A 22,648-nucleotide genomic window follows, 5' to 3' on the forward strand; every position below is an offset into this window, starting at 1 on the left:
CCTCACTGCAGCTCTCACACCAAGGCAGTGGGAGCCATAGCTATGATCTCTACCATGAACAGGATTACTGCTGACAAGCCACGAAGGCAGTGCATTTAAATTAATTTCATTTGTTTTATATTACTCCAAACGCCTCAGCAATTTTTCACTTATGCTGTTCTTCACTGGGCAAGGTGGATATTGCTCAGGTGACATCACAGGGCAGGAGAGAGTTGATCTAAAGCAAATCTCCTGACTGTTCCAGGAAACTCCTGACTGGACAGAAAAGTGATTAATATTTGATGGACAAACTCCAGCTTCAATTATTATTTTGATGTTCAAATTGGAAAAAATAATTCTGGCAGCAAAGCAGAACATTCAAGCCTGAGTCTTCAAGGATTATGAAGAAAAAAGGGGTTACAATTTTATGTTTTATTACCACTTAACTGCCTATCCTTGGGCATTAACACTTAAAAAAAAGTTTGACATTTGACACCGTAAAGGAGACTCTGCTGAGAGTTTCTTTGAAGTACTGCAGTGAGGGAAAATGCACAAACCCATTCTAACAGCACACTTACTCATAGTTCCATGAAAAATACTTCATGTCAATGATGCCTACAAAGCGAGGTACAGCAGCAGGCCCACCTAGCTGGGGGATAAACCTTCTTCAGTCAGTTCCTTAACACTGATCCCTTTGTGCTTCCTAATTCACGGATTTAAAAGTCATCTGCAAGTTCCCTGTTGCTGCATGTGTGAGACAGCACATATGAAAGCTGTGACTCTTGCTGGGCAGGAACAGGAAACAGCTGATCCACGCTGCAGGGGATCTGCAAATTGGTATCAGAGTGGGGTTTTATAGTTTTTTAAACTGACTGTCATGTGAGACCAGCTAGGTCCAACTGCTGGCTGGAGCATGGGCTTGTAGGAAGAGGTTAGAGAGGGGAAATGGTGTTTACAGCTGTCACCAAAACTTTGATACATTTTAGTAGGAAGCTGCAGGCTGAGAAGGATTAAATCAGGCTGCAAAACCACACTCAAAAATCTGACCAAGCAATCGGTGGCTTCAGCACCCTTAGGCTTTCCCTGTTTATCTTTTAAATACACTGCCTTGAAAAGCTGACACAGTGTTAGACAAGCTCACCTCAAACTGCACTGCATCTCCAGCTGGGCTCACATCTGTGCCCTAATTCCATGCTTCTCTGACTCCCACAGCCCCACCAGGCTACTGGCTGACACTTGGTATCTCCAGTACCACACCTGCTCTAGCCAAGCACAGAAGTTTGAATTCCTCATATGGAACATGAAGAGCTCAGCCCAACTTTGCTGCAGCCGAAGCAAACTGTACCTGCACCCCAAGCCAAGACAGAGGTTCATTCAGCCTTCACTCAACCTTCATTCAACAGCAACTGTACGTGTCCTGCAAGAGCTGCTTTTGGGTAGGGGAACAGCAGCTTGGTCCCCACCCCCAGGTACCCTCAGTCACTCTGCTTGCTTCTACCAGTGAAACACAGATCAGCGCTGAGCCTTCAAGGAGCTGGGGCACATCTGGACCTGCCTCTTCCCCAGGGAGCTAAAAAGCCCTGCGAAAGCACAATCCAACCCAAATGAGAAATCTCTAGTACTCTAAGCCCAAAATTAATCAGAAGGCTACAGCTACTAGACCAAAATACTCAACACTTCACTTCAAGACAGTTTTCCTTTTAGCATGGAAACAAAAAAAAACCCAAACCCGAAGCCTTAAGGACCTACAGATACAGCTGCTGCAGACTCAAAGACCAGGGTTCTTCTAGACAGTATTCTACTGAGAGCAATGGTATTAGATATAGTATTCTATTGAGAGTGATTATAAATTAATAAGCATTTATTGACATTTCAGTATGTCTTCATTAGGTCTCCTCTCATTAACTGCATCCACCTTTAAAAACAAAGTTCAACCTTCAGGATATTTCATATGCAATGCATTAAAACAAGTATTATCTAAAATGATAAATATGTGTATGCCCTAACAAAAAACAAAGCAAAAACAAAACAGAACAACCATGCAGTTGATATCCAGGTAAAAATTACTTCTGATTTTTAGACACTGTGAAAAACAACTCATTTACGTATTACTGCTTAAACAAAACCTGTGACACCCAACTTGGGATTCCTGAGCTACCACAAGTGTGTTTTCCCATGTATCATCACCAGATACCTATCCCACAAACCTGCAGGTGTTGTTGACCGAGTCCTCAGGGCAGTGGTGGTGGCACTGGCAGAACAGCTTCTTCTGTGGAGGAGCAGGGGCCGTACTCTCACCATCTTTTCTGGTCTCCATGCTCAGCTTGCCAGAACTTCGCAAGGGCATGTTGTCTAGAAAACTGGCTGTAAGAGAGGAAGAAAAAACAACAGTTCTAGGCTGTATTGCAAGACTTGGAATGAAGGCTTTAAACTACTCCTACCTATCAAAATTTAAGAAAGTTATTTGAGATGAGCGTTCACCATAGAGTGTTTTTCCGTAGATTGAAATGGTCACCATGGTTGAGGCTTATTGGACCTCAGTGGTATTAGATCCAAGGTACTAACGTTTGAGTTCTGCCATTGCCAAGAGATATATTGTGCTTTTACTATTATATATTGCACAGAACAGCTTTTCTTCTATTGCATTCCACAGGTCAAATCCTTGGTTACACCTTTGAGCCTTCTTTATCTCTACAGCACTCAGCACACATCTGCATTCACTGAACCCCATAAAAATCAGTGGGATTTATGGAAACTCCAGGCAGAACAGAACATGGGTATACAATTTAACAAAGACTTAATAGAAACTGATGTTCTGTCACTGAATTGCAAAAGCACTGTTTGGAAAACAAGGGAAAGAGCTCATTTCTGTAAAAGAAAAGTCTATAAACAAAGTAAAAGAGAAGAATGTGTTTTCGGATGAACAATGCTGAAATATATGGAGGTGATTATTTCCAAAAGTATCAGAGTACTGAATCTCCATGGAGCTGGTGGAGTACAGCTGGAGATGTTGGTGATAGGCTAGGAGCTGTTTAAGCAACCTCCTTCCTCCAGCTCTACTCATAAATATCAGCTTTCAGTCCTTGTGAAAGTTTTAATCCTCAAAGACAAAAATGAGATTAGCATGAAATGCTCCAACGGGCAGTTCCTCACTCTCCTTTTGGTTCCCTGTAAGAAATCTTAGCAAAGGGTCATTTACAGGCAGCTGTCTCCAATAGATTAGCAGAAGAGCAGGCTTGAAGTTCTTGATTTACTCTTAAGTCTTTATGAACAATTGGTACTATAATTATTTTGATTGCTCTTTATTCTAAGATTTGCCCAAATCTCCATCATTAAGACTGATATATTGTGCAGCTGACAAAAAAAAAAAAAAAAAAAAAAAAAAACAAAAAAAAACCAAAAAAACCCCCACCTATCTCTTTTAGCTCCCAATGGAGAGATAGGGTGGGAAAACAGGCAGAGGCCATGGGAACAAGCAGCTACACTTCAGGGCTTGGACTGCAATCCACAAGTGAGGTGGGTGTGAGGCTGAACAACTCTGAAGCAGTGAAAGGCTGGAGGAAGCATGGGGTTGTTCTACCAGTCCTTGCCCTTAGGAGGACTGAAGAACCCAGTCTGGGCTCCTGGAAGCATGGTACCAGCCAGGGAACATCACACCTCCAAGCTGCATGTCCGTCCTCTCCTGTGCCAGCTCTGGGATAGGCACTGGGAACAACAACTGGCAGACAGGCTTTAATTCTCTGCAGTGTAACATGAGACAATGCAAGTTTATCCCAGTAAAGTCAGAAAAAAGCTGTATCTTGTTAGCTCTGGAAGAAGTGGCATTTTGCACATAAGAACATTGCATTTAGAGAAGTGCTAGCCTTTTTAACATCACAGCCCTTCCACTCCTTGCACATTCCTTGCACAAGAGGTATATTAGTAATATTAGGGTGACACGCATGAAAGAGCATCATTCACCATGCCAGACAATTACTCCTATGAAACACAAAACTCACAGAGCTTAACCTTTTCTCAGTACCTCTGTATCCTACTGAAACCAACTGGCTTCTTGACTAGCTCACTTCTTTCTAAATTCAAACCAGACAACCAGTTACAAAACATATACAAACCATGGGCTTGTAACCCTTGTGCCCAGCACTGAGATATAAACTGGACTCACGACACAGCTGGCTGTCAGTCCCATACTGTTTTCACTAACGTTTGGCAAAATCAGAACTAAATTCATCAGTTCAGTCAAGATGCATTGTGTGCATGCATTGTTGTGTACTTGCAGCTGTACCTTAAGATTAAGTAGATGCTTAAAATAAGGGAAAACAATGCACTGTTGTTTGTTTCTCCTAATATGATTAGGCAGCCTGTGTATAACAAATTAATATCAACAGATGTTTGCTCCCTAGGTCACAGGATTAGGGATTACCTAAAGTCTCTTTCAGTCAGCAATTTTTGTCAGTATTACTTTGTTACCAGGGAATGGGAAATGTTCAACTATTAATATTCCTGTCAAGGCTTTTGAGACTTCAAGCTCATGAGGCAACCAAGTGAACTTCTAGCTCATAAGTGTAATAGTTTGCTCTGTACATCATTTCCACAGCTCTTTCTACAAGCTACCTGCAGTTTTAGCAGGGATCCTTACCCAGCAAGGAAGGTGAAGACAAAAGCTTCTTACACCTAGCACAAAAAAAGGGGGAAAGGTTTAATTACACATTTGATAGTGCCCGTGTATGTTGAATTTAGGCAGCTAAATACCATCTTCATAATATACACAACCACAGATCATTTTTTTTTTCCAACAAGCACATAAGACAGTCGTACCCCAGCACAAACTGTGGCCATCACTCATCAGCAATGTGATCATGAACAGCTTCTGCAAAACTTGCCATAAACAACAGCTTACACCCCTAGACCTGGTTGTACTCTCAGATATAGTAAGACAGGCAGAAGTTGCTGAACTGAAATAAAAAATCTGAAGTACTATCAAAGCATTGCAGGTGGCTATTTAGAGATGTAGTTGGTTTTGGGAAAATGTAGGACAGATAGGCTGGCGTACAAATTTACACCTTCCAAGAGCTAGAATTAGCAATGTAGCCTAGTATTTTGCTTCCACCTGATGCCCAGGGTCAGAACTAGTGCAAAATCATTGCAGTTTAGTGTCCAATATATTAAAATGAATAAAATAGGCAGGAATAAGACACTTTCAATCAAGCTCTTTTCTGTCTTCTAAAACGTAAAACTCTTCTCATTCTATTCTCTTGGTCCTTTCATGTCTTCATTTCCTTGGCTGCTAGCTAAAATGATGGGCAGATCTTTTCCCTCTGAAATTGAGGTGTCTCACCCAGCAGGTAACTGCGGAACATGTAAGAACTCTTCTCCTCCCACTCAGAGCTCAGTTTCAACAAGGTCTCCTGACTTCTGTGTCTGCTTGAATTCAGTGCAAAAAGGTTTTCCAGCAGGCCCTTCCCCAAAAGGAAATGTGTAGGAAGAAACTCACATGAGAAGTGGGGAGAACTTTCCAGCCTGGCAACAAGTTCCTCCAGATTTCAGGTGTGAAAAGCACACTGGGATGGTGAACAGCTTGCTCATCTTGCATTTACTGCTGCTCTGTAACAAGCAGATGTTTGCCACGCAGACCTCCTCTGTCTAGGGTTTAGAAGCCCTTTAGGTTTTGAAAGCTCTCCTAGAGCCCTGAAAGCAGGAGTTTTGAAGCTATTTAAGCTCGACTGCTTCTCTGCTGTAGCCTATTCTGTTGCAGTCTGCTCAGGGTGAGCTTCCCATCCCTGATACAGTGAGCACAGCTTGGGAGAACTGCAGGAAAACACTGGTATCAAAACCAAGGTTATTTTAGTCTGCTGAGAAACTGACTGCATCAAGGAATTCATCAAAGCAGTTGAGCACCTGAAGTTCATCATCAGACTGGTAAAGATTCATCAAGTTCAGCTGAGTTTGTCAGCCTAACTCCCTTTTCCCACCAAAATTCACCAGCATCTATAAAGCATCATCCACCACAAGGACTGGCAGTCAGCTGCCAGGGCTTTGATGTCTCTTTGGAGTGCTACTCCTGGGAAATATTTTCCTCTCTAGGACTGAGACCACCGAAAACTGTGATGTGATGGCCTCTGTTATGAATCTCTCCCGGAAAATGGGGACCGTGTGCAGCACGCTACTGCTTTGTTTTTTCCCTCCGTGCTTTGTGGTCCTTTACAGAAAGGAAGATCTACAAGGATCCTGAATCCAGAAGAAGGAAAACAATGAAAATAAAGTGCTGTAAAATGAAAGTCATTCTCATGGTCATACAGGATAATGTTAATGTCTAATTTAAACCCCTACTAACCTCCACTGTCAACAAATAATCCTTCTTGGATATAGTCTTCCATCTAGTAGCACTAAGATTTGTAGCAAAATACTTTGCCATGTGGCAAACCCTTTCATGGCCTTTCAGGGAGTTCTGCTGTGATTTTTCAAATGTGCGAGAAGCGATCGTAGATCTCCACTCCGCAGTGACAATGAAATAACTGTGAGGATGAATTCTAACTTGGTTTTAAACAGTGTTGCTGTTTGTTGGTTTGACAGGTCTGCAGGCAGTGGTACCTTGCACACAAAAGGAAAATCACCTATTTCAGCTTTACATTGGCACATGTAGGTGCAGAAAAAAACCCTGATCTAGAGAGGCAGTCTCTCAGTGTACATTCAGTCCTCAAACTCTCTGCCATGGCTGCCAGTAAGTACCTCAGCCCCTGCCAATTGTAACCATAGTTATGTGATTTGGACAGAAATTTCTCCACTAGAATCTGGATTAAGCCCAGTAACTCATTTCACACTGGCCCATAGCCACTGGATGGTAATGACTTTTGGGCATTGCTCCGATTCAACAAGTCTGGTAATGTAGGAGGTGAAAAGCTTTTTATTCTGTTTCTCTGTATTCTGTGGTTTGAATTTTAAGCCATCCTGTTCCTGGAGGATGAAGAATTAGCAATAGTTATCTTAACAGATTGATTTCTGTGCCACAGCTGTGAGATTTATGTGCTGTCTATGCAGGGAAAAAAGCAAATCTCTCATGACCTTGCAGGGGTTTGTAAGGATTAAAAGTCAGAATTGCTCCTTCCCCAAACAGATGCAGAGGACAGGAAAAAAAAAATCACAGTTTTATGCTTATTCCTCTTTCTACACAGCATATTTAAAGCCTCAGATTGGTTCAATACCATCCATTCACACTTTCCCAGTCTAATAACAATATTAGACTGCACTGTCTGACAGGGAGCAAAGTTTACTGCTTCAGAGAAGGCACACACCTGAGAAGCTCTGCACATCATGGAATAACTGTTTCATCTGCTCCTCTGGATGAGAAATTAGGATATTCACACAAAAGTGTATGAACAGTAATTGAAAGCAAATTAAACCATGCAAACCTGAGAAGAAAGTCAGTCAATTTGATAAAATAGTTGAGATGGAAACTTTAAACCACAAGATGACTTCAACTGTGCCCTGCACTAATCTACATACTGTGCTTTCCCTCAAAACAGACTTTAAAATACAAAACTATCTTGCACCCTGCTAGTTTCCTATGCCATATTATAATGCACACTCCTGATGACTTCCCACCAGGCCAGGGTTAGACCATCATACAACAGGATTGTTTTAAGAGAAAAGGGAAATAAGTAACTGCTAACTCGCTGCACTTTACAGTTACCAGATAAAAGAATTTCCATGGGATATTTTTTGGCAAATAGTCAGCAATGAAAATACAGCACAGTTAAAAGACTTGAAATAAATTACACCTCTTAACTCAGCCTGATCTACTGTGTAAAATAGTCAAGAGGTAACAGTAAAACACTTTTTTATTGGTGATAATTATGTAACAGAGAAGGAAAACTGGATCATGACAGTTTCCCTTTGCTGAATATTCAAGGCTACCATAAAACTCAAGGAACTATCAGATGCTGACACCTTCATATTTTTATCCAAAACCACAGTAAACAAAGTCTGGCATTAATACACCAGAAAAAATGAAAACAGCACGCTCTGCTCTTCAGTGTGTGACTATACTGCACTAGTGAGCCCAAACTGAGATTGGTGTCAACCTGTGTTTGAAGATAGCTGTACCTTGCTATATATCCACTGTAATAAAATGACATACTACAAAAAATGTAACATTGTAGGGCTTGTGTATGATTTGCCCTCCATTACCAACCTATGCTGGATTTCCTGTACAACAAAACACAGGGAACCTACAAGTTGCTCCTTCTCATTTGTATATTTCAAAATATGGGGTGGTTTTGTTTATATTCATAATGCAAGTAAAGTTTAAAATAAAATGTACTTTTAAATAATCTGTCAAGGCAGTTTTCTTAAAAACTGTTCCTGTCCATATCCATAGAATTTCCACTGAGTGCCAATATAGCTACAAGCATCCAGCACCACTTTAAACAATATCTTTCTTTTTCAGAATTAATAACTAAAATGTTTAGCATGAAATGTAACAAGCTGTGACAAAGCCATTGAGAAAAAACCCTCTAAACTAATACCCATTCCATGCTACTCACAGCTTACAAAGACAAAGGCTTCTTTGCTAACACAGCCCATGGAAAATGCACATGAAATTTGCTGTCTGTTTTCCTCTCATTTCTGATGCCCACAGTTAATCTTTGACACAGTTTTCATTTGGAAGAAAATGGGAATCGGTTGGCGCATTTTTCATAGCATGATACAATGTTCCAACACAATGTAAAAAAGCAGAAAAGAAAGACAACTTTAAAATTTCCAAAGGTAAGTGCATGCAAAGTGTTTTATCCTGTCAAGTTGGACTCAGGAAAATCTATTCTTATCCACTGTAGTTCCCCATTAATAAATATTCCCCAGCTGTGTCAGACATCTTGTCTAACTCTACATTCCACAATCTTTTGGTTCAATGTGTAAATGTTCAATGACAAAATAAAAGCTTTTAAAATGTAAGTTAGTCTTTAATATTTGCAAAGATGAACAAGCAGGTAGTTCACATAAGTAAGATACCAGCACAATTTATTTATTTTTAATCTGTTTTCAAGAGCTGTATTTTACACAATGAAGGTAAATGTGTTGGAGCTATCAGTCTGGAACAAATAAATCTAAATACTTCATAAACACTAAGGTGAGATCCAAAGTCCAATTTGAGAATGACTGATTCTTCTGGACACACAGAGAAAACAGAGATATTGAAGGCTGCCTTTGCATCTGTCTTCAGTGTCAACACCATCCCTCAGGAATCTCTGACACAAAAGGAATGCTCTGAGGATGACATTCCCTTTGTCACGGAGGACAGGAATACAGAACACCTAGACAAATTTGATATCCACAAGTCCATAGGCCCCAACAGGACGCATCTATGAGTGGTGAGAGAGCTGGCACACATCAGAATGAGTCTACTCATGATCATCTTTGAAAGGTTGTGGCCATCCACTGAGATCCATGAGAGCTGGAAGAAAGGATCACCCCGGTTTTCAAACAGGGCAGGAGGGAGGAGCCAGGGACCTACTGGCCAGTCAGCCTGACCTTAATGCCTGAGGTCACCTCACTTGGGTTTGGTCCCACAGGAGCCATTCACTCAAGAGTTGGACAGGATGATCCTTGAGGATCCCTTCCAAGTCAGAATATCCTGTGAAAGGAGAATGATGGAGCACCTCATTCTGGAGGTCATCTCCATCAACATGAATGACAAAAAAGTGATTAGGGGTAGTCAATATAGATTCACAAAGGTTAAATTACATTCAAAGCAGGGGATAGAAATTAGGGCACAAATATGTCAAAAAGGTAATTTGGATATTAACAAACAGCAGTCTGTGCCACACTCTACATTTAGGAAAAATTATTTAAACAAATAGGAAGAATATTGTTAACATCCTACAGCGGTTATTTCTGTTTCTAAGCTGAAAATCACCACAAATACTTGAAGTTCCAAACAGCCAACACCAAATGCGATCATCAGAAGATTATGCAAATATCACCACAAGTGATCTTGAAAACTCTACTGAACAGCAGCAACAGTGGAAAGAATACACAGAAGAGAAGCAATGCAATATGATACCATTGCTACTAATCCATGCTTTTCTATCTGATCTTTAGGAAAGCAGCAAAGATTGCACTGGTCAAGCTGCAGAGTTTTACTTATTATCATTTCATATGATACTGAGATTGAGGCATTCAGACAATGAAATTTAAAAGAAACAGCAAGAGAGAGCTTTGACCTCATGGCTCTCTTAGATACGTTTAATAAATGTCACTGTCACTCCTGTCGCCTTTCCAAAAGAGAAGGAACACAAGAGCACCATTTGGTTGAGACAAAAATAGTGCCTGGAAGATAAAAATACCAGTTAGCCATTCTCACCTCAAGATCAAAGACTGCACCTGGATATTAGAACATAATTAGCATGTGCACATGCCATGCCTGCAGAAACCAGTGCATCACTATTCAGAGGTGCCAGTGCCTTTCTGACTGACTGTGTTTGTCTGTTCAGGAGTAAATGTGATAAGAACCCCAGCTCAGCCTAAAGAGCAACCAACTTCATAAATTACCAACTCCTTTCTAATTTCAGTTCCATTGGTGTCATTCCCTTTTTCTCTTCTTGTAAGAATAAATTAAACAGTGTAGATATTCACAAAACCAGAACTGTCATATAGCTCTTGTGGTATAACCATGGTATGTTTTTAATGGTTTTTTGGGGTTTTTTTAAAATTCTGTGGCTGTATATGTAACTTCCTTTAAACTCGGTTTACTGATTAATTTATCATGCTTCCCAAATTATTGGCACAATGATGCTTCCTACTAATTCCCCTTCCAACTTTTCCTCTAGTGCCTGTCTGTCTTCCAAGACAGATAATTTGGTGTCTGAAGAAATAACTAGTATTTTGATAATTTTTCATGGATTAATGCCATCTGCCTCCCAAAATCTCGTGTGTTTACGACACTCTCAGCAACTAACCGTTGCTGGATGAAGTGCTCAAGAATCTCCAAGAATTTTCCTGCCTGGAGGCAAACGCCACCCTGACAGGTCACCAGGCCAAGCAGAGTTTTAAGCAACTGAACAAGTGACAGTATAAATTCCTGCCCTGTTAAGCTGCCAAGGCAGGGGCTGCATTGAACTGACTGCTGCTACTGTTGGCCTCACCACACACACTGTGCAGGCATTTGAGCTGCATGTGTGGAAACCGTAAGCAATGAAGAAGATCTTTGTGTTCGTGAACGAGGGCTGAGGCACAAACCTTATCTTCTGCAAACACAGCCCAATGCAACAGAAAGTGTCATTGACTTACTCACTTTGACAGAAAACAAACAAATCCATTTAGAGGGGGAGGAAAGCATCTCTGCTGCAAACCAAAATTAATTGCACGCACAGAACAACAATAATGAATTCTGACGGCAGACATAAGCACTACGGTTTTCCACAAGTGTTTGAGCAGCTTAAAAGCATTTCCCTCTCTGAATGCTCCAGAGTTCATGTCTGGGCAGGAAGGGGGTGTGTGCCACCCATGCCAGTGACACTGTCACCAGCCAGTGCCCACCAACAGGCCTCCATGCTTGCCAACCCACTCTGGCCTCTGCAAGAGGAGGAACCAGCCCTCAGCCCCACTGTGTTTGCTTGCTTTGCTTCTTTCCCAATGTCATACAGATGGATCTTCACACCTACACTTCACACACAGTCTCAAAACCTAAGAAATGTGCACTGCCAACACTCTTGGTGAGCTCATGTCCCACGTGCTCTTCTCCTTGACCACAAGTTTTCAAGAGATGCATGACCACCTTTCTTTCATGCTCTACAGATTTCTCTACAATTCTCATCAAATGTAAAACTTTTTTTTTCAGTATCCAGCCAGATATGAACAGCAGTGAGTAGGAGAAAAAGCACATTTGTTTTTATTATTTGGCTGTTTTTCCAATTAACTGGTATTTGAAATGTATAGAACAGATGCAGCATTTTAATAAGCATTACTGACATACACAAGCACCATATATCACCAAAGTTAGACAGAATTGTGACTATCACTAAAGCTAAAACCAGTCCCAGCATTGAAATTCATGTCCGCAATGCAAACCTGGCACCAAAATTAGCCTATTACAGCCAAAACTTTTATTTTTAAATTAACTTCAATTCCAAAGGTTAATATAAAGGAGAAAAAGTGAAATATCATTTTAAGATCGGGCTGATTTCCAAGTATTAGTTCTTCTAAAAATCTCTTCCTCAATCCTCACCAAAAAGGAATACAGGAAATCTTTTAACTGCAGCATTTTCTCTGTAAATCTACCACCTTTCTCCTTAAATCTAAACCAAAGTGCGGCTAAAGGCTTGCATCGGCCTCGTGACACTGCATAAACTCTGAGCCCCAGTCCAAGTGAATGAATAGGAAATCTCCAGAGTGTGTGTGCGTGTCCCTGCAGGAACCAAAGCTGCAAACACAAGACTTTGTACACCACAAGCAGCTGGCTCCCTGCTGCCCCACATCTTGCCAGCACACCAGCAACACTGCTTTTCCTTCAGCCCCTCTCTGACCTTTCTGAAGAACCCACTGAACTTCACTGTTCTACGTTTTTTTCCCCCGGTCTCTCAAGTGTTCTGCTCAAGCCAAACTTTAAAAATAAAATAAAAAGAAAAAAAGAAAATAAAAGAGAGAAAAAAAATAAGAAAGAGGGAAAGACAAGGGCAGGGGGGAAGCACAAGTGCTTTGTGAGCTGAAAAGCTAAAGCCTTCCACTTACACGGAGTTTCCGCGCGCTCGCTACACCGCTGCCAGACTCCCCGAGGATGAGAGTCATGTGAGGAGGCAGAGGGTGGCTCTGCTAAGCAAACACAGCACCGTAGGCAGGCTAATCCTGCACCTGTGGCGTGTTATCCAGCAGCAAAGAAATGTAGTCCAGACTGCCTCTGCTTAATACAGCTCAGCTGTTTCCCTCTGTGCTCGCTTTGATTGTAAGCTGGCAAATAATTATTATTTCAGCCAGGCGCAAAGGGGTATTCAGGCTACATAGGATGTGACAGTAAAAAGGTGAAAGAAAAAGAAAATCCTGGAATTACAAACAAAACAAAGATCCTGAGCAATGCAGAATTTCTAACTGTTTCCAGATGGTTGGCAACGCCTTCCAAGGTCAGTATATAAAATGCACACTGAAGTTGGAGCCTTCTGCTCCTCACCCCCCTTTAAAGTGTGACTACTTGTGATACAGGATACACCACAGTGGCCTGGCCCTCATTTACCCAATTCAGTACATATTGGCTGACGAGAGCAATCACAAGAAGGTTTCGATGAGGTTTTAGGCTTCTTATGGTACAAAAAAATGCCAACTGAGAACAGACTAGGAAAAGAAATGGCACGCAACCGGCAATTTGGGATTTTTTTTTCTTTTTTTTATTCCCAGAGAAAGAGCCAGAAAAGAGGTTGTGAAGTTGCTATTAGGATACATAGGCTTTATCGTAGCACATCACAAAGTAACCCAGAATGTCCCCACAAAACCAAAACAACAAAACCAAGAAACAACAGGGAAAAAAAAAACAACAAAAAACCAAAAAAAACCCACCCACACACACACAAAAAACCCCAACCTCCAAATCAAATAAAATCAAATAATAAAAAGGACAGGAAACTTGAAAAACTGCATCAAACAGCACCAAAATTTTGTCCCATCGTGGAACAATAGCAAGAATTTCCTTTCAAGGTACAGTACATAGCCATTGAGTGCATTTTATGATCCTGATATTTGCTGTGCAAGTTGACTGACCACTGTTAAAAACTCCCTGTAATTTTGATCCACACATATTTATATAAAACAAACCAATATAGCTTAAAAAACAAAACCACACAGATTAGTTTATTATTTCAGATACCTGAAATAATTTAGTTAACTTAACCTGATAATCAGGATTTTTTTCCAGATAATATGGTTGTAATGTACCACATGTCCTTCATATAACATCTATAATTTCTGTGGTAGTATGTAACTATATAATAGAGGATATATATGCATAACATGTACATATGTAAGAGAGCATTACTGATGACCAACAGGTGCTGTTACTAATGTTTCTTTCTGATATTAAGCTGTAAACATCAGACATTGCAGTCACAACACACTCACAGCATTTGCACTGAAATGCTGTTCTCTACAAAATGATACTGCAGTTTCTGCTCCATCATTCCCTAATTTAATTCCACGTTTGGAAACTGGTGATGAAAAAAAGAGATATCTGCATACTCAGAATTATGTATCAAATTTCTTGGTGGAAGGTTTACTGCAGCTGCTGTTTACCAATGGGATTATTTCCAAAGAAACAGGAGCTTTATTCCTATGAGAAAATGCTCGTAACTAATCTGGAACCATATGAACTTTCAACTGGTTTCTTACAGAAGAGCTAACTCCAAGCTGCTGAGTGAAAGAAGTAGGCTATCTAGATATTTGATTAGATCACAGAGTAAAAAGTAAGAAATAAGACTTTATGTTACAAAGTAACATCAAAATAAACTGCCTCAAATTTCCTCTTTCAAAAAATTTGCATGTGGTTTTTTTTCAAATACTTAATTCCTATTTTGGAGCCTTACCAATGCTTTTTCAAAGCTACTTGATACTAGGCAGAGGCAATGGCTAAATTTTTCCTCCTCCATACTCTGGTCTGTTCCTGATTCATCCCTAGTTTAGAGAACTACCTGTAACTCTATCAAGACCACATGTACCAAGCGAAAAAGATACATGGTGCCTAAATTTCTGCCAACACAGTGTTGAATTATGGTCCTGCTAGAAGCTGCTTGGTACTCCTGGCAGCAATCACATTCTTCTCTTTAAATCTCTACGGGCATCCTGCTCATTCTGCCTTGTGTCTCCTGGAGCTCATTCATGGAAATGTCCAACAAAATCATCTTCAGAGCTGCAAGTAGTGTTTTGAAATTGCCTTCTTTGTACACTGTGGCCTTTGCAGCACATGTGGCATTACCCAGACTGTGCTCTGTACCAGCCTGCTGTTCTGCCAACACAAAGCTCAAAACCTACTTCTAAGATAACGTGAAAACTCAGAAAAACAATGAAAACCATGGAAGCTGGAGCATAAACAAGACAGATATAAGTGTCTCTAAGTAAGAACAGCTTTCGTATACAGTTCTGCTTACAACCAGTCACACACCTAAATGTTTACATTTAATTAGCTGTCAAAACAGTGGACTAGATGGCTGTGGAGACACAGGAATTAGAGACATAGAGCGTTTTGTATATTGCTAGCTGAACTCCACCTAAACCCAGCAAAGGCATCCTGCTAGACTGCCTGTCTGAAACCAGAACACTGTGCTGGCCGAAATACTTCAAGGGTGATATCCACCTCACAACACCTACATCTGCCATTTCTAATATATACTCTTCTTGCAAGTCAAAACATTCAGAAAAAGGTCATATTGACAAGCTGACAGAATGTAGAAGAATATTAACCCTTAACACCGTGAGACATTGCTACTCCCCCTATTATTTAAATTTGATGGATCAGCAAGGAACTTTTGTTCCCAAGGTAGTAATAACAGAGCATTACTGATGAGTGGTAAATCCGTGCTTCATTTTTCTTTCTTTCCCTTCTCTCTTCCCAGAGCATGCACTTACCCCTATTTACAAAGGAAAGCCTACCACTCTCCATTCACAACTAAGCCAAAGGTCAGGAAAATATATTAAAAAATCATCTTTCTTTCATTAAGTAATTTAAATGTCATATAAAAAGGCCTAGAAAAAAATACAGTAATTGCCAGCTGCCTAATTAATTTCTCAACCTCTTCCAGGCCTCAACACAATGCCTTTGTTAGGCTGCCTGCCAGTGATGTTTGGAACATTAAAATATACCAAATTCCTGCAAAAACTTTGTGTTGCAAAATGTGCTCTGATGAGCAAAACTGAAGCAAATGTAAGAGTAACCTGATATTATTCACCTTAAATGATGAGAGAAGTGAGAATACTGTTTGCTGTCAACACTCCCTCAGGTTTGTATCCGTATTCCTAGAACAGTTCAGTAATAGGAGGTTGGAGGTTAGAGGTGGCCAAGGACAAGTTTTAGTTCCCAATTAACACTACTGAGCCATGAAAGCCTTGTCTAGCAGGCGCCATCACATACAAACTATCCTCCCACTGCACAGGGCCCTTGCTCTCTGCAGAGTTCAGTGTCTCCTGGCTTGCTCAACAGTGTAAGCAGAGGGATCATTAGTTATGACTAGTAGAGTCTAGGAGATAATGTTGACTCTCATTTCAGGAACTATTAAGCTATAAACACTGCGCTGAAAGCCATTTATCTGCATTTTAAGATAAACAGAGAAGCTATTCAATTAAGTAGACGGCAAGAAATAAGCTACAGATGCCAAATCGAACAACTTTTAAACTCTGAAAGAGAAAATCCGTGTATTTGATAAGCACAAATTTATACCACGAAATTACTCACATGGAAGCTCATGAGCAGCACAGCTTAACCACCCCACCATGTCTGATAAAAAAAATACAACTCAAAGTGTAATTACAAAGCAGTTAAATCCAAGCAATGTAAATTACATGCACTTACAATTTGCAAGTTCCTACCGCAGCTACCAGTGATGATGTGCAAGATTATGAAGTGGCAATTTTCATACAGCAGTATTTACATTTTATCTCCATATCGCTACAATTTGAAAATGAGATGCTATTCCAGACCTCCACAAATGAGATAAATGCCTAAGATGTCATGTTCAAATCTGCACTTGCTAAAGGAGAACATTCTTCCTGAGATAAGCAAAAGAGTATCAAATTAATTTCTCCAGTCTTGCCAACTAACTAGATTTTTTATCATTTGGACATATCACTATGAGATCTTTAAGATACTAGCTTAAGAAGAAAAACCCAACCTCAAACCACTAAAAAGCATCCCCACAAAATAGTTTCCAGTATCCTTTAAAAAGATGTAAAATAAAAGGCATTCTAAGATTAAAAAAAAAAAAAAAAAAAAAAAAAAAAAAAAAGTGGATTATTTTTTATTTCCCCCACACAAAAATTAAAAACCTGATCTTTCCTCGCACTTCCAGATGCCAGAGATTTTCAAGCCAGCTCTGAGGTCAGACAGGGGAACATGCAGGTGCACCAGGCATCGGCAGCTGAAAGCTTGCAAGGTTGTGCCGGAATCTGATCCACCCCCCTTCCCACATTCCTGCCGGCATTATAAACGCTCCCTGAAGGAATAATACCCTAATACGGACTAATTTTCCGCATACAGCCCCAGCCTCATTAAGCCTCTTCTTTATCAGCATTGTTCAAAGCCGTTTTCCTGGTAATATTGAACTCTCCTACGACCATCTAAAGAGAAAAGAAACTCCTTTTATGTTCCCTCCAGTATCATTTCTCCTACTCGGGTCCACTGGCACTACACAATACATTCAATAAAAATATTCAGTTTCATCATATGGTAGTAATGTCCTAAAGACTATGACATGGATTAAGAGAGAGAGGGGGGTGGGGGTGGAGTGTCTGTTCCAATAAAAAAGGAGATCACTCTCCCAACAGGATTTGACAGATTTCTATGAGTGACTCCTCCTAGCAATCAGGTAAGTCCAAGTGAATTGAGAACTATTCCTAAAGCAGGTGTTTTTCAGAACCTGTGATTCTTCACACTCCTTAAATGGCCTTTTACCCTTCCCTACAAAAATCTTTTTGCCTTCGGCGACATTCACACCAACTCTGTTACCATGAACAGCCTTTGCCACTACAATAATTAAAAAATCTGAACGTTGTCACAAATCACCTAGCTTCACTGTGGAGCCAAAAGGAGCTAGTGTGCATTCAAGCACCCTGTGAAGTAAGAAAACCTAAGAGTGAGGTTATGACACACTGAAACCAAAAGTGGGTCCTCTTCCCAAAGTGATGAATACCTGTGGCACTTTATCCCAGATGCTCCACAATGCAGCTTGCCCATCTGCAAGTCACTGATGTGAATAACAACGTTCCTTTAAAACCATTTCTGTTTTGCAGATGAGAATTTTTATTACAAGACTGATAGAAGAATGCCATCTGCAGACATTCCTTCTTCCCTAGCTCCATCCAGATTATCCTGAATGGCCTGAGACTTCAAATACAGCAGAGAATAACACAACACAGAGCAGAAATGCAGCCAGAGGATTTCTGCCTATCCTAACCACACACTCTAATAACAATTCTGAAATGAAAAAAACAGTTGTACTGTGAGGTGCTAGTTCAGAGGAAAACAGCAGACCAAACAGTGCTGTGTTTTCCAGTGATTATTTTGCCTGCTGTTCAAAGTACAAGCACCCACAAGAGATTGCCAGAAATATGGACACCAGGAAAAGAAAATGCAGGCAAAAGCACTGGGGGAAGGCAAGCCGTACATCCATGGTATTTCTACCAGTTTAATTCCATCTAGCTTGGATATTTCAAAAGAAATATAAACAAGCAAATATACTGTTTATATATTATGTATATAAGATAAATATTCTATCTAAATGCAACATATACCAATAAATAATGGATCTTCTAGGGCTCTAAACTGAGAGAACACAGACTTAGTTCCACTGAACAAACTACAGTGAAAATGAAGTAATTAGAAAATTAAAACTAGTGCTACTATTCAATATGAAAATGTCAAAATGAAAGTATGAAATTTGTTGTCCTCATAACCATTTTTCTCATGTGCACAATGAAAAGAAGGCTGTGGTGTAATATTTTGTTCACACATATTTGATTAAAAAGTAAGGCACATAATCATAAAATTACTAATCATTAATAAAACAATGTTTGCAATATTTTATTATTCTGTTCTTCAAATCACTCCTCTATGTCATTTTCCCTCAACCTAATTCCTCCACAATGTTTTAAACATTAATTTTTTCTCCTTTTAAAAAAATATATTTATTTCTTTTTTCAGTTAAGCCATTAAAATTGAATTAAAGACTCCGACTTCAGAAAAAATCAACAAGTTTAAACTATTGCCAACAAAATACTACACTGGGTCTTGTAGAGAATTTACTTAAAAGAAGGTAACTATGCTCTCTAATACGAATTTAAAATATTGAAATTAATTATTTCTTTTCCTTTTCTTCCTTTAATCTATTTAAGAGATGAAAATTGTCATCCAACTAAGTTTCATTTCTTTCAGCTCCAGTCAATATCTAAAAATACTCCAAGACATAAGAACAAGGGGCCTACAGCAAATATGTGTTTCAAGCTGAGATGCTGTGTAGTTTCAGAGAGAAAGAAAAATATTTTCCCAAGCTTTCAACTTTTCATTTGTATGAAACAGTGTATTTTACAGCTAGGTAAAGATGTAAAATGAAACTTCTTCATTAGTGTAATGCACTGTAACTCACTACAAATACTGTTAACATACCTAAATGCATAAATTGTGCTACATTTTCCATCAGAATATGAAAGGAAATAGATGCCAAATATAGGGCAAAAGAATCTAAAAAGTCAGCTTTCTTCCATAAAATAGCAGAATTCTTAAAGAATGTGTTGGTGGTCAAGTCTGACAAATAAGAGGTTGTTTCTATGCTATACATCCTGACTACTGGTTTGATCAACATTAACTAAGAAACAAGGAAAAGTATTTGGATATTCTGTAAATAAGCACAGGGATTATTATTTACCCATAAAGTTATCTGAAATTACTCCCTCTCAGCTTGTATTTCTTATTGCATTCCTTTTAATGCATCCCTGCTAAATCAACTCCCTGCACAACTTTTCAATAGAGGAATGATTTGCTGCAGTCCTTTCCGGGGAGGGAGGGGGCATACCAGATAAAACAACCATTATCACTGAGTTCCAGTCAGATCAAGAGAGAAAAGGGTAAAAACCATTTTTAAAGATGAATGTGATTGTTATAGACATTGACACTTTTCTACATGTAATATTTTATATTTCTACGCTGCTTTCCTTTTCAAAGTAGATTCCCCTTGGACTGAAGGTGGTGGACAGAAGTTCAGTCTCTGTGAGTTAAAGGACCAGATCTATGTGAATGTCCAGACAGTAGAAAAACCCTTCCAAAAACGGCAGTAGATTTACTCCAACACAGAATTCACATTTTTCCTCCTAAGTTACCACCATGCTCAAGGAAATACATTTCAAAGATTTAGTAATACATTCAGCAGAAAATCAATGTAAACACTTAAATATGCGTGACAACAGAAAATACGTCAGATTTAGTAATTTTCTTCTATAAAATACACCACAGTTAACTAATCTTACCCAAAAAAAGCTTCTTTAGAACAGTGCAGGTCCCTACACTGGCAACACCTACTTTGTCCACCGACAAAAGTGATATGGAACACACATGGCACAAACCCAGAAATGCCAATCGGAAATTCAGCTGCAACTATGACTAATGTTTGCCAAATTGACAGTGAGACACAGCTGCAGGAGCCTCTTCAGGAGCACAGCCACAAGGCACACATTCGGGTGGCTGGGCTGCACCAAGAGAAGTCAGAGGGAGTGCTACTGGGGAGGAAATGTCATGGGTACTCGCTGTTATCTTTGTCTTGGAAGTTGGCTTAGGACTGGAGATTGAAACCTTGACTCCATCCATGAGGAAAACATGAAGCTCACAACAAGCCTAAAAATGGAGGAAGTGTTGGTGGGCTAAACATGGCTTCTCCACTAAATGTTAACCACCCAACCTGAAAACAAGCAACAATGAACCTTTTAATAGCAACTGGAAAGAAAAAGGTTAATAAATTTATGCTCAGAATGTCTAAAACACACTCTGAGAGAAAAAAAAAATTCTTGTACCAAATATTTTTCTTATTCAGCAATACAATTTCTTATATGAAAAGCATGGTAATAAATCGACAAACCTAAAAAGCTACATTTAAAGAAAGGAGAAAAAGAGGAAGAATTAAATATAAAACCAACAGAATTAGAACTTTGTAATTTATTCTACAACCTTGCTGCCTGCAGTTTTAGTAGGTGATACACTCAGGACAGAAACAACTCTACTTCTTCAGTTTTATTCTCAATAGCACCATCAGTGTGAGCTATCAAACTGAGCACACTCAAATCCAAAGTTTTCTGTTTCAGGAAGGAATCAGTGATTTCTGCAAACTGCTTGTACAGCTTTAGTACAAGGCAAACCTAAAATTTTCACTCCTTTAAAAATCCTGAAGTTATAGAATGAAATCCCACGCTTTACTGCGGGCATTTTCAGTTTTGCCATCACCTGCAATGGGTTTAGCATTTCAAGGAAAGATGCCACCTGCAAGAATTCCTCTTCCTTTCTCTGTCAGTCAGAGAAAGTCAATTAAAAAAATTATGTAGTGAAGTAATTCCTGTTTCTTGACTATATCTTAGTTCCCACTGAAAAGAAAGAGTTATGATGTTAAAAGTTAAGGTGAAATAAAGACCAGCATACACTGTGTAACAGATTTACAGGGTCCCTTCTGGATTTCACATTCATCGTTCTGTAACCCATGAAATACTAGGGAACTTTGGGAAGGAGTCAAAACCCCTGACTTAAAAACCTCACATTCATTCAGAAAGAGATGATTAAGAACAACAGTATTCTAGCATCATATTTCTGGTTCCCTTCACTAGTATAAAATGGTTTTAGATTCAGCAATAATATTAATCGAGTGTTTTAGGACCACTTTTTCCTTTCCCTGCAAAGTTTCTCCTTCTTAGCACTCTCAGGAGTATTTGCTTCTGCCAAAGGTAAATTCAGTTTCTGCCCATAACAATCATGGCAAAATGAGGCTCAGCCCACTTCCAGCAAGGAACAGATGTACTTTATACAGAGCATTGTATTAAAATAGTTCAAAATACTGCCAAATAAAAGGTGAAAACCCCCATGCTTTTCAAACACACTTACAAGAAACCAGCATAACCATGTTACTCCATTTGTATGTTGTAGTACTTACAGAAGTTAAAAAAAAGTTCAGTAAAACAAATTATCTTTTTTTTTTTTCACTTCTTTTAGAATGCTTTCAAAGTAAAATATGTGAACAAGGAAGGGGAGAAAAAAAAAGCACCCCATTTAAAAATAGTCAAAAGTCACACATCTTAGAGATGTTGGAATGAGGGAAAATCTGTTAAAGAACAGAGGCACTAGAAAATTTCCCATAGAAATATCTTCTCCCCATCCCTGAAGAATTTCAAAGGTTTCCTGTATGTCAATACTTACTGTTCTATTGGCCCTACAGCAGACACAGATCATCCCACCAGCGTCTCCTTTCTGTCACTTCCACTCCTCTCTAGGAAAAAGTCATCTCAATACTCCTTCCCACTTTCCTCAGCAGAGGATCACCAAAATCCTCCAGATGACATCATAGGGCTGTCTGACAGCGGGATCCAAACCTTTCCTTAATAAAGCCAGCCATAAGATTTTAACAGGCTGACACTCGGTTTTGTCACAAGAAAAGGTGTCCAGGGGTTCATCCAAGGGGAAGAGATGGAGGACAATGTGCTCAAGCTATTAGCACTGCTTATGAACTTCTCAACCCACCCTGCAGCAATTAGGGTATCAGCAAAGGACTCCACTTCCACAGGAACACCAGCTAGGGAGCAGTTCTTGCCAAAAGAAACACCCCTGTCAAAATTCCTCTGCTAGCAGGGATGTGCAGGTGTTTCCCCACCCCTAATTTTGTAGCCCATTGGTTGAGGGACCTCTTCATCTTCTAATCTCAAATCACATGTGCTGAGAGCTCCCTAAGGTGTAGAGATT

The 22,648-nt window shown here is 39.7% G+C and overlaps 1 protein-coding gene across 2 annotated transcripts in view; it reads right to left on the reverse strand.

The window, feature by feature from the left end:
- The window catches only part of BMPR1B (bone morphogenetic protein receptor type 1B), a 180,176-nt gene that overhangs the window by 23,644 nt on the left and 133,884 nt on the right, over positions 1-22,648 (reverse strand). For both annotated transcript variants that reach the window (XM_066317928.1, XM_066317929.1), the window contains one exon: positions 2,187-2,343. In XM_066317928.1, coding sequence (XP_066174025.1) covers positions 2,187-2,343 — 157 coding nt within the window. The remainder of the gene's footprint in view (positions 1-2,186; positions 2,344-22,648) is intronic.

Source organism: Sylvia atricapilla, chromosome 4 (assembly GCF_009819655.1).
Source record: "Sylvia atricapilla isolate bSylAtr1 chromosome 4, bSylAtr1.pri, whole genome shotgun sequence".
Lineage (NCBI taxonomy): Eukaryota > Metazoa > Chordata > Aves > Passeriformes > Sylviidae > Sylvia > Sylvia atricapilla.